The sequence below is a fragment of the Papaver somniferum genome, chromosome 10 (genome assembly GCF_003573695.1).
Source record: "Papaver somniferum cultivar HN1 chromosome 10, ASM357369v1, whole genome shotgun sequence".
In the NCBI taxonomy this organism is placed as follows: Eukaryota; Viridiplantae; Streptophyta; class Magnoliopsida; order Ranunculales; family Papaveraceae; genus Papaver; species Papaver somniferum.
Window position 1 is genome coordinate 72,447,884 of NC_039367.1, and position 12,612 is coordinate 72,460,495.

At 36.5% G+C, this 12,612-nt stretch overlaps 3 protein-coding genes across 3 annotated transcripts; 2 read left to right on the top strand and 1 right to left on the bottom strand.

Moving 5' to 3' along the window:
• The first annotated feature begins 2,743 nt into the window (after nt 1-2,743).
• LOC113319025 (uncharacterized protein PAM68-like) lies at nt 2,744-3,506 on the top strand. Its single transcript, XM_026567331.1, has one exon. The coding sequence runs from the start codon at nt 2,813-2,815 to the stop codon at nt 3,377-3,379; it is 567 nt and encodes a 188-aa protein (XP_026423116.1). The 5' UTR covers nt 2,744-2,812; the 3' UTR covers nt 3,380-3,506.
• A 1,781-nt stretch (nt 3,507-5,287) lies between these two features.
• LOC113317318 (UDP-glucuronic acid decarboxylase 2-like) lies at nt 5,288-8,290 on the bottom strand. The gene is made up of 7 exons (XM_026565447.1): nt 7,402-8,290; nt 7,157-7,304; nt 6,780-6,859; nt 6,616-6,699; nt 6,427-6,501; nt 6,220-6,312; nt 5,288-5,713 (listed from the first exon to the last, which is right to left on the bottom strand). Exons 1-7 carry the CDS (start codon nt 8,008-8,010, stop codon nt 5,477-5,479), a joined length of 1,326 nt encoding a protein of 441 aa, XP_026421232.1. The 5' UTR covers nt 8,011-8,290; the 3' UTR covers nt 5,288-5,476.
• A 3,361-nt stretch (nt 8,291-11,651) lies between these two features.
• On the top strand, nt 11,652-12,188 carry LOC113315786. Its single transcript, XM_026564037.1, has one exon. It carries the CDS (start codon nt 11,652-11,654, stop codon nt 12,186-12,188), a length of 537 nt encoding a protein of 178 aa, XP_026419822.1.
• The last annotated feature ends 424 nt before the right edge of the window (nt 12,189-12,612 follow it).

Genomic DNA, 12,612 nt, shown 5'->3' on the forward strand with positions numbered 1-12,612 from the left:
ATTTGCTGTTTTAACTCTCCCATGCATTAAAAACCACGTCGGATTATTCGCACTTGATTCCCTTAGTTGATCTCACACACAACTAAGAGTTGCTACGATCCAAAGTCGAAGACTTGATAAACCAATCTGTCCCACACAGAAAAGTCTATTGAATAGATAAATCTGTCTCCCACAGATATACCTATGAGTTTTGTTCCGTCTTTTGATAAATCAAGGTGAACAGGAACCAATTGATAAACCGGACTTATATTCCCGAAGAACAACCTAGTAATATCAATCACCTCACAATAATCTTAATCGTATGGTAGCGAAACAAGATATTGTGGAGTCACAAACGATGAAACGAAGATGTTTGTGACTACTTTTTATCTTGCCCAACGGAGATTAAATCTCGAGCAAATCTTAGAGAAGATAGTACTCAATACGATAGAAAACAACAAGATTAGAACACACAACTACAGAGAAAATAGTTGGGTCTGGCTTTACAATCCCAATGAAGTCTTCAAGTCGTTAATCTACAGGGTTTTGAAAAAAACTAAGGTTAAAGGAGAATCGACTCTAGTCGCAACTAGTATCACACAGGAGGTGTGGGGATTAGGTTACCCAGTTGCTAGAGTTCTCCCTTATATAGTCTTCAAATCAGGGTTTGCAATCAATGTTACCTTGGTAACAAAGCATTCAATATTCACTATTAGATGAAAACCTGATTGGACTCAAATAATATCTTTCAACTGTTAGATTGAACTTAGCTTGTTACACACAAATGAAAAGTGACTTAATTTAGACATGAGTAACCGTACCTAAACGTGTACACCTTGTTGGCTCAACAATAGTTAACCGAAGTTAGCCATATGAACACTTTCATACAAACATATTCATCTTAACCATAACTAGTTCAAATGACTCAAATGAAACTAGTTGTAGAGTTGTTCAATTGTTTATATTCTCATAGAAGTATACAAGACAGAATTGAAGCAAAATCAATTTTGATTCATTCGAATCAATTCATAAACATTATATCCACGGTTTGCAAAAGATTGAATTCCTTATTATATAAATGTATTAGTTCATGAACAAACCGATTTTAGAACATAACCTACTCAAGTATGCAAACGGGTACGCATACCTAAATGGTCGGACTAAGTTGGGTTCGCCAGTATGCGAACGGGTACACATACCTTCCAAACTCAGTTGAATTTCCGAAACCTGAAACTTACGCTAGTACGCATACCGGTATGCATACGAAGTTCCCGGACTTTCATTAACCAACCAGTACCATACGGGTATGCATACTGTAGTAAAGAGCTAATAAGAGGGATAGTAGACTCCGGTTTGCTCCACCTGAATGGAGAGAGTGGACATAAGAAATCCAGTTGCTTCCACTGTTGTCCATTACTGAGGTTTTGTTTTATGATTTAAGAGTATACAACATAATTAGTGAATTGACTTTGCAGGCATTATCAAGAGAAGGCGCTGTACAAAGATATGAAAAGAAATGATGTTTTGTAATCACTTTGTTGTGTTTTGTGATCTCTTATCAATGAAATTGTTCTTTGTTGATTGCACAAAAAGGAAAATATATGTGTCCACTTCCTACTTCTTAGCATCCCCCGATTAACTTGCCATACATAGCAGAATTGTGTCCACTTCCTTGAAACTCAAAATTAACTCATCATGCAGTGCACTTGATCAAGTGTGACACCTTAAGGTCAACTCTGACCCGATTGTGCATGGATATATTAACTCGGCTTCTGATAAGCCCAAACATGGTCGTTCCAAATCAAATTAAAGTTGATTTATTCATTTGTAATACAGTGACTTGGGGCCTTAAATTCGCCAGGCAAAGGCGAGACATGCCAAATCAAAATTCCAAAGCATGCCAAGTCACACCAAATCAAAAAATCTAAGTAACCGGCTAAAGCGAAGCCGAGCCATACCAATCAAAAATGTATCAAGAATGGGCGGGGCGAAGCCTCGTAACACCAAATCAAAAATGCATGGTAGGGGAGACGAAGCGAAGCCGCATCGTAGCAAATCAAAGAAAAAGATGCCCCATGCGTATCATGACATAACAAAAATCCTATGACGGACCGAGCCACACCAAATAAAAAATCCTAAGCATGTATCTGGACAGGGAGAGAAGGAGTTGAGCTACACCAAATTAAAAATCCTAGGCATGCATCGGGACCGGGCGAGGCAAAGCAAGCCACACCAAATCAAAAATCCTAAGCGACGGGGTGAGGCGAAGCTGAGCCATACCAAATCAAAAACGTACCACGATGATTCGGGGGCGAAGACCCACGACACTAAATAAAAAATGCATGATGGGGCGATACGAAGCCACATCATACCAAATCAAAAATATGGTTAAAAAAAAAGATGCCTGATACGTAGCACGAGCATAATCAAAAATCCTAAACGACTGGGAGAGGCGAAGCCTAGCCACACCAAATAAAAAATCCTAAGCATGTATTGGGATGTGGTGATGCGAAGCCGAGCCACATCAAATCAAAAACCCTAAACACGCATTGGGACAGCGCAAGGCAATTCGATTTTCGGATATGCCCGGTGCGTAGGACGGGCACAAAATCTAGTTTGTTCGTAACAACTTACGGAGAAAACAATCCTCCGGTTTCATGCTTTCCTTCTGGAAAACCCAATAGCCAATCTCTTACAGTTAACCATGTTATTTAGACTCTCCTTATCTCTTGAAACAAAACCATCACCATTCATTATAAAGGGATAAAATATCTGACCATAGAAACGATAGTCACATACCGCTTACAGTGACATAGTTAATTACTACGAAGACATGAACACTCTCCTCCTCTCACTCTCACCTCTGCATATCAGAAGTACTCCGTGGGCATACAAAAATTCTGTTCTTGAACATACACTATTTGTAAGAACATTCCCTCACAACCCTTTCCCATCTCTCCGTTACAGGAGAACATTAAAACTACAAGCCAAGGCCAAAGGTTCCGGCACCAAGGGTACATTTCCTGAGAAGAACCTGCAAGAAGAAGATGATGATGATGAGAAACTTTCCACAAGAAGTAAAAAGGAAGACGATGACGATAAGATTGCGGATGAAGTGTGGGGAAGGATGATTGTGAGGATATTAGCTTATGTCGGTATCCCAATGGCAAGTGGAATAGCATTGTTAGTTATATTTGGGTTTCTCAAGGAAAATCACATTTGGGATGTTCCCCTTTGGCTTCCGTTTGTAACAACATTGATAGGCTTCGGAACTTCGGCACTTGGAATTGCTTATGGAACTTTATCAACAAGTTTGGATCCAAATAAGAAGGGGTCGCTTCTCGGATGGGAAGAAGTTCAACAAAACTGGCCTGAACTTTGGAAGGAGGATATTGAATAAATTGATAAAAGATTGTTATCAAAGTTTGGGCTTCATAATTTTGTTCGGTTTTCTCAGTAATTTGCAGCATACATGTTATACATATACTAAATTTAGTTTCCGGAGACAAAAAAAAGAATTGGTTTTGTTCTTGGTGTTATTTTCTTATGGTCTGAGAATTGGAACAACTTAACTGATTAAACTGACAAAGGTTAGGATGGCATGCTTAAAATCATATTGTAATAAAATTTTGATTTTATCAAGCGATTTTTGAGGCTGCATTAAACAATAATGCTCGGTTAGGACGTGCAGTGGAAATGGCATTACCCTCGTTCCCCAAAGAACCCCCAACGCCAATTGTAAACTAAATTTGCTAGGAAAACCGTCTTGAATAAAATGGAAAGGGAATGAACAGGAAACCTATTTTGATGCATACTAGATTTTTTTGAGGCATACTAGATAATGCCAAAATAGGGTCACTGAATAAAAAACAACATCATCCTTCATCCACCATTTTTGATAATGGCATAACTACCCTTATATAATTAGTGTAAATGATTATGATTAGAATTGATTAATTATGAATTTTAAGGATTGATTAAACATTAAATTATTAGTGGTGAATTAGTAGAAAAATCAAATTTATGTGAGAGAGTTGGGGTTTTTGAGAGGAAGAAGAAGAAGTGAAGAAAAAAAGCTTGGGTTTTGACTTTTGAGATTTTAGTGATTAGAAGTGACCAAAATGTGTGATTCAAATCAGAGGTAAACTTCTGTCGAGGTTTAATTTTCTTTTATAAGTTGAATCTGCCAAAAAATTCAATTTTTAAAACCCAGATCTGCTGACCAGATGAACAGTTCGGCTGATAACTTTTGAGCCGAACCTCTGTTTTTTGAAATTATATCTAGGTTAGGCTGACAAGTTATCAGCCGAACCTAGGTATAATTTCAAAAAACAGAGTTCGGCTCAAAAGTTATCAGCCGAACTTCACTCAGAAACTGAATCATCCACTAGGTTCGGCTTGAAAAATTGAGGTTCGGCTGGAAAATTGAGGTTCGACTGGAAAATTGAGGTTCGGCTGAAAATATATTAAAGTCGCATTAGTCGAACATAGTGTTTCTCTAAATCATACACAAAGTTCGGCTCAAAATTGATACTGCAAGATCAGCCGAACTGATCTTCTGAAAACCCTAATTTCATCTTTGAAATCATATTCTACCGATCAAACAAAAAAAATCAATCAAAAACAAGATGGGTTTGTTACGCATACATTCTAAAATACATCTAAGAGCAATTGAGATTTGGATTTCGCATTCCAACATCGCTCACTTCGATTCGTGTTTCCTTTGTTTGATTAATTTCTTTATTGAATTGGAGTCCTAGATGTCTAAGTTTAAAGTTTATTTTGATTTTTAATTTTAGGTTTTTGAGGATAAGGGAACTATGACAAATTGAAATTATTTAGGGATATATAGGTAATTACACTACCTTTAGACACTCCTTATAAACCCACCTTAGATAATATAATGGATGAGTATGCCTAAAAAAAAAATGAGAATGCCTCAAAATAGGTTTCATGAACAGAGTCACTTTACCTAGAAACTAAATTTCTAAGTGAGAGAGCTGCTCAGTGAGTGATTGCCAGCCAGCCCAGCCCGGCTTATAAACTTACGTTTAGTAGACAAACTGATGTCACTACTAATTTAAGTTTTTAGGATTAAATTGGTCATTCTTCACTTAAGTTTGCACACACTTAATTGATATACATAGTTTACCATTTTATGATTAGTATAAAAAAAAACGGAACAGAAAGAACACTAGTACATCTGAGACTGCCTTTAAAGTTGTGAAACATCCAAGAATTGCTTTAAAAGAAGTTAACATCAACAAAAGATGAATCTGTGTTGCTCACAAAACACAGTACATGAAGATAACCTATTAACGAAAGACAAAAATTATGGTAAAGTACTGACACAACAGAAGATACAACAAATACTGAGAATTGAAAGAAATATGACCTATGAAGCTTCTAATCTTTTTCTTTCCCCTCCTGTTTTTAATAGAATGGAGTCCTATCACAATGCCTCCGGGCGCCTCTAAAGATGTGAATAATGAATTGTTTAGGAATTAGAGACAACACCACTGGTGGTGCTGCTGCTTCCTTCTTTGTGGTCTCCAAAGATACGCTGACGGAAGTCAGTGACCATGAGAGGCAACCCTTTGCGTAGTGCTACCTTAGGCTCCCAGCCAAGTTGCTCCTTGGCCTTGGTGATGTCTGGCTTCCTCTTGTGTGGGTCATCCTCTGTGTTGGCCCTGAACTCGATCTTTGCATTAGGGTCTATAGTCTCCTGCACTACCTGCTCAATTTCAAGCCACACAGCACCAATCCCTTTCTTAAGTAAGATACCTTTTCAATTTCAAACTAAGAAAGTCAGATATACCAAGGCGGTGGGATCAAACCTAACTTTAGGCTTTCCAACCAAATGGTGCCATACTTGATACTTGTCAATGGAGTTCGTTACTTTTTTGGAATATCATACAATCGGAGGTTGAACCACGTGTATGGTCACAAGGATAACACGAGATGGGCAAGTCAACAAGGTTAAGCCTTTCCTACTGGCTACCACATACCACATTGTGGTCCAAACGACTATCAGAATATCTGTTAGGTCTATTTTCTCTACATAATAAGGCACCCACTGGTGTTAAAAAGCTGAACTTGAAAATGAAACTTTAGAATCTAACAAAAGATAATGACTTGAAAGAATGTGGGTTAGGTATTTTTTTGGTATTGATTATTCGATTTGGTTACAGATAAATGGCAAATGGCAATGAATGAGAGGATCGGTGACAGAGACTATACCTGAGCAAGTTCAAGCATGGTGAATTCACCAGGGTTACCGAGATTGAATGGACCAACATGTTCTCCTTCCATTAACCTCATCAAACCCTCCACCTACAATCAACAACAATACACATATTCTTAGAAAAGTACAATTTGTTTAATGTTCAAGTAACAGCAATTGCCAGCTAAAAAGAAGTTTGTTTATTTTCAAAGGCTTCTATTTACCAGATCAGAAACGTATTGGAAACTCCTTGTTTGCTTTCCATCACCATACACTGTCAATGGCTCTTTTCTTAGTGCCTACCCAAACACAAATATTTAATAATTAATCATTTGATTACCCAAAAAATTACTTAACAACTATAATAAAAACAAACTGACAATTAAAAAAAGTAAAAAACCAAACTTTCCGACCTGAGCAACAAAATTACTGACAACTCGACCATCATCGATACACATTCGTGGTCCATATGTGTTGAAGATCCTAGCAATTCTCACCTGCACAACTCAAATAGAAACACCAAGATTAACTTCATTTTCGTTTTAAGAACTCAATATGGATGTAAAAAAAAAATTACCTCAACACCGGCACCTCTGTGGTAATCCATTGCCAAAGTTTCTGCAGTCCTTTTTCCTTCATCATAACAACTCCTCACACCTGTCCAAAGTCCAAACCTTTGTTTGTAAGAAAACTCAGAACCGACCAACTATTACATATCATGTGTGTCAGATTCCGATTTACTGTGAGTACACAAAAAACAGCAATTTCCCTAAAATATAAAGAACCCATTTTATGATAAAAATCATTTTTGCAATTTATGAGAAACTAGATCTTGTCACTGATGGTTCCAAGCGCATTTTAAATCAAAACATGCTGATAAATGATTGATGCAAATAGTGTACAGTGCACAGACCTGGATGAAATAATAAACAGAAGAAAGTACGCGAAATGTACCAATTGGATTGACATTTCCCCAGTAAGTTTCAACTTGAGGATGCTGTAGAGGATCACCATAAACTTCACTAGTACTTGTCAACAAAAATCTAGCACCAACTCTTTTAGCTAACCCCAGCATATTCAGTGTTCCAACTACATTTGTCTTGTATGAAACAAAAGTCAAGGATGCCCAAACAAGAATAAAATTCACAATAATAATCAAGAAATTAAAAAAAAAATAATCAAAATGTGAAAAAGGATATGATAGTCTTGACAGGATTGAATTTGTAATGAACAGGAGAAGCAGGACAAGCTAAATGATAGATCTGATCAACTTCCAACAACAATGGTTCAACAACATCATGTCTAATCATTTCAAATCTAGGATTACCAAAATGATGCATAACATTTTCTTTCCTCCCTGTAAAGAAATTATCAACAACGATAACACTATCCCCCCTTTCCATCAATCTATCAACTAGATGACTACCAACAAATCCAGCACCACCAGTAACAACAATCCTCAACCCTTTCCTTCTCAAACCTAACGGAATTTTCCCACCTGAATTTACAGATCTTTGCTCGTAAACAAATTTCTCCGATAGACGAGTTGAAGAATCAGAATTCGGAAAGTATTGTGCCGGAATCGAATCATAACTTCCTGTAAACTGTCTTGATGAGGATGATGAAGGGATTAGGACAAAGATTACTGTGGCGATGGCGATTCCAAGTATTACAAATAAGAGTCTTTGTTCCCTAAGCATATAACGAATAGCTCTAGTTACTGGTAAAAATGGTTTTGGGGGTTTCGGTAAATAAGTATCTGATTGTGCTTGTGATTCATGTCTTCTGTATGTTAATTCCGATGCCATTTTTACCGAAATTTTGAAGAAGATCTGGGTTTTGGCTTATGAGATCGGGAACATTTAGAATTGGATTTGAATTTGATATAAAAGGGGTTGTAAAAGCACTTTACGTTAATAGGCTAAAATCACTTTACGTAGAGATTTGAAGGTGATGATGATGATGTACAGTTTGAGGTTTCTCTTCCTTTCTAGGTTTTTAAGCTCTGAGATTTTTCTTTATAAAATTACGATTACGGAAGGAAATGCTCTCCTAGTTGTCTGAAAAATATTCACATGAATATGACTAAACAGACCCGTGAATATATGTGATTTTGGGGAATTAATGGTGTCAGCCGTTTGTATTTTGACACGAGGAGCGGCATTTTCCAGTGGTAGGTAACTTGTGCTCTGTCAAAAAAAGGAAAAAGAAAAAGGAAAACTTGTGTACTTGGGCCAAGTCTTATGGGGTGGTAATCTAGCAGTTAGATTGTCAATTCACGTCAGCTAGGACAGCCATTTAAGTTTTATGGGAGTGTTAATCTAGTAATTAGATTAGCAGTTCACGTCAGCTGGGACCATTGCTCAGCGCTGAACGGTTCAGTACTTTAAATCTCAGCTGTCAGATCAAAAATAAATCTCATAGCGCTGAACCATTCTGCGAAAAGGTGGTTTTCCCAGCGGTGAATGATTCGGCGTAACAATCTAGCTGGTAGTTCACCTACGAGCAACTGCTAGGAGGGAGAACTAGTGTTAACAAATATACAACACTTTTTTTTTTGAATTGCAACACATTTCTGCTAATCTAGCAGCTCAATCTAGCCCTTAAGACTTAGCCTTACCTCAGTGTGATAAGTGACTATCACTCCAGTCATTTTTTTAGTCGAGTCAGGAATGTAAATCAACAAAAACACAACACAGCGGTGGACACTATATGCTGAAGCTCGGAGTTTCCTATATGCTGTGATGTTCCCTGAAGGAAAGTGTATGGATTTTTTTTTTCCTTTTCCCGAAAATACGATTTCACAACTAGAGTTAAGCTGAAGCCAGGATTACATAATAAATAGAGTCATCTAATATCAGGAGATTTGAGTCTTTTTTCCTAATATTAGGCTACCGGTTTGTGATTAATATATGAAGGGGGATTTACATCCCAATCTTAAATGTCAGGATTTTTTTAGCTTCTTTTGGTGATGTATCTGCTACTTCATCATCCGTTCCGGGTACAAAATAAAATCTTAAGAAGTTCCCACACCCACAATGTCTTGCTTTTCAGTCTGCCATCTCCAAAATAACTTTATTGCTCCCAGAGATTACCACTGGACTGTCATTTAGATTTTTAATTAAGTTTTCACAATCACTTTCAGTGTTGAAGTTGGTGAGTTTTTTTTTTTCTCTACTTATGTTGTTGCCTGCAATAAACCTATTGCCTCTACTTCTTGCGTATCTGAACAAGCTGAAGATCTTGCTCTTCCTCCTTCAAATGTACCTAAATTACCTCGTAGAATTAGTGCAAAACTAGATGGAAGAGAGTCAGAGATCCATGTTGCATCCATATTGATTTTTAGGTTATGTATATTCGGAGCTAACCAGGGGATGGGTTGTTTTTTTAATTCCTTTTCTAATTGTTTTTTTAATAGTTTTATTTTTCCTTGACTGGTAGTCCAAAGGTCTTTAAACTTCGAATGCTAATAGTTGATGAGTTTGAGATGACCCTTGAAAGATTTTATTACATCTTGATTTACATATGAACTGCATCTTAGTTGAAACTTGTTTTAAGGATATTACATCATTTGGGATTGGAACCAATCCTTACAGATATCTACTATTTTAGTGGTGTTTCTGAAATTGACATAAACAGGACTTGGACTTAATTACCTAACTGTTTTAGCAAGGAGCGGTGTAAAAAAATGTGTTCAATTGTTTCCTCATGTTCCCCACGAAAAGAAAATTTATGATTTATATTATGGATTTATTTCTTTTAACTTTGAGTTTTTTATAGGCATTTCGTAAACATTTCCACAACAAGAGTTTAATTCTAGGGGAGACTTCTAATTTCCATACAGATTTCCAGAAAGTTTCATCTAAACATAGGCTAGATGAGTTGATTCCCTTTTCATTAAATTTATTATACATAGATTTTGCTGTGAATTCCCTTGTATTTATTAACTTTCATCCTATGTTATATATTTTTTAAGAGATTAGAACTATTCAAGAATAGATTAATCTTACGTGTTTTTACAGCTACAAATTCAGGGAAACTAGAAAATATTAAAGCGGTATTCCACTTTTTAGTAGACAGATCAATCAAGTCTCCTATAAGAGATAGAGAGTTATTGGAGGAGGTTTTATATACTGAAAGAGTGTCACCCAACCATGGTATCCAATATTCATGCCAAATGTTTATACTTAGATCATCTCATACTTCCCATATACTATTTTGTTCTACCAGCTTCAGACCTTTACAGATGCATTTCCAAATATATGAAACATTTATCAGGGGGTTTAGCCCTGAGAGGGATTTATTTCTGAAATATTTAAGCCCTAAAACTTGATCATATAGCGAAAACAAACTATAATTTATGAACTAGGCGTCAGAGAGATGACAACTGAAGTACTTAGGTATATTTCCGTTGAAATCAGATTTCAGAATATCTAGTTTTGACTTTCTGATAGATAAAGTCTCTTCAAGATCACCCGGCTGGAGATTTCACTTCACAAACATGGCAGGTAGAACTGTTATCCTTAAAACTACGTTATCTTCCATTCCAATTTACTTCATGGGAATGTGTCTTCTTCCAATAGGAGTTACCCAGGAGATCGACAAAATTCAGAGATGTTTCTGGTGGGGGCATTCCTTAGAAGAAAGAAAGAGGCATTTTATCAATTGGTTTAAGGTTTTCTTGAGTAAAGAAGAGGGTGGCCTCGGCGTGAAAAATATTGAATTGATGAATTTGGATCTTATATGCAAACTGGCATAGAGGTTTTTGGAAAACGAAGATGTTATGTGGGTTAAACTCTTGGATGCAAAGTATATTCATGAACAATCGTTTTGGACTGCTGAAAAACCAGATAAATTCTCAGCCATCTGGGGTAGCTTGTTGGAGGTAATGAACATTTTAGAAAACAGAATATTCTGGAAGATTTCAAATGGAGAAAAAGTAAATATTTTGGATAACCCATGGTTATCTCAAAATATTGAACATATCATCCATAAACCAGTTTCACTTGTTGTTAATATCTCAAAAGTTTTTGAGTTAATGTTATCTAATTCAAAAGTTTGGAATATCGAGCTATTGAATCATCTATTTCCCCCTGAGACGGTTTCCAACATTACTGCTATTTATCTGAGTGAACAAGATTCTATGGAGGATATATTGATTTGGGCATGAACTCAGTCAGGTAAATTCACCACAAAATCTTGTTACAGAGTTCTCTTGAATAATATCCCTTCCACTTCGGTATTAGGAGATTTTCCATGGAAGAAATTATAGTCTTACTCTCATGTGCTACCAAAAATCCTGATATTTATCTGGAAGTTAATGCACAATGGAATAGCTGTTAATATGAATATTGGGAGATATGTAAGTGGTATTCAAACCATATGCTCTCTGTGTGGTCAAGAAGATGAAACAATTTTCCATCTTTTCTTTGAATGTAATTATTCTAGAATGGTATTTCAAGCAGCGGGTTTGGAGTCTGAGATCTTGGTTAATGAAGGAAGTCCAAAGCAGATTATTAAAAATTGGATTGAAAACGACAGTGAGCACAAGTTTGTTATGAAAGTTTGCATTTTGTGGAATATATGGAAATCCAGGAACGACATAATTTTCTCTCATGGATCCTTTTCAGTGCAGTTAATCTTAAAGAAGGCATCTCAAGACTTCGATTTGTGTATGGAAAATCTGCTAAAGAACTCTGAAAATTCCAGTTTTACAATTCAAACTTGGTTACCGCCTGAACATCCTTTTATCAAAATTAATGTGGATGCAACCTTTATTCCTAACAATGGTGCGGCTGGTGTTGTGGATCGAGATTATGAAGGAAGGTTCCTAGGATGTGTTGCTATTACATTTATGGAAACATCTCCTCTTCTGGAAGAATCGGTGGCATGTAGATTGGGAGTGGAATTAGGAAAATATATGAACATTGATAGGATCATTATTGAAGGTGATGCTCTTAACTACTGCAGTAAATGGAGATGTTAGAGAGATTCCATGGAGCATTCGATCCGAAATTCTAAAGATAAAGGAATTATCTTCTTTATTTACTGTTGTAAAATACTGACATGTTAGGAAAAGTCAAACTCTACGGCACATGATCTTTGCCAATATGCTTTTAAGAACAATGTAAATAGGAGGTGGAATGGAGATTCTCCACCTCATTGTATCTTCTCAAACCTCAATTATTGAGGTAGTCTAATAAAGTTGGCCTCTTTAGAGGCCTTGTTCCTTCAAAAAAAACATAGCGGATTGGGTTCATTTAGTAACCTCCAAGCCACCTTGGATAGCATAGCTAAGTTAAATTTGTGAGCATCTCTAAAGCCTAAATCTCTTTTACTCATTGATTTACACATACTTGGCCAGGCTTGGGTAGTACCCTTTAGCATTAGACTTTATTACCCACTAGAAA

Bases quoted from the DNA above. Each gene is read 5' to 3' on its own strand.
- LOC113319025 (XM_026567331.1), top strand. From the start codon at position 2,813: ATGAACACTCTCCTCCTCTCACTCTCACCTCTGCATATCAGAAGTACT.
- LOC113317318 (XM_026565447.1), bottom strand. From the start codon at position 8,010: ATGGCATCGGAATTAACATACAGAAGACATGAATCACAAGCACAATCA. The intron at 6,700-6,779 runs GTAATTTTTTTT...TGAGTTGTGCAG, and splicing joins ACAGAGGTGCCGGTGTTGAG to GTGAGAATTGCTAGGATCTT. The intron at 6,502-6,615 runs GTCGGAAAGTTT...GTGTTTGGGTAG, and splicing joins TCAGTAATTTTGTTGCTCAG to GCACTAAGAAAAGAGCCATT.
- LOC113315786 (XM_026564037.1), top strand. From the start codon at position 11,652: ATGGTATTTCAAGCAGCGGGTTTGGAGTCTGAGATCTTGGTTAATGAA.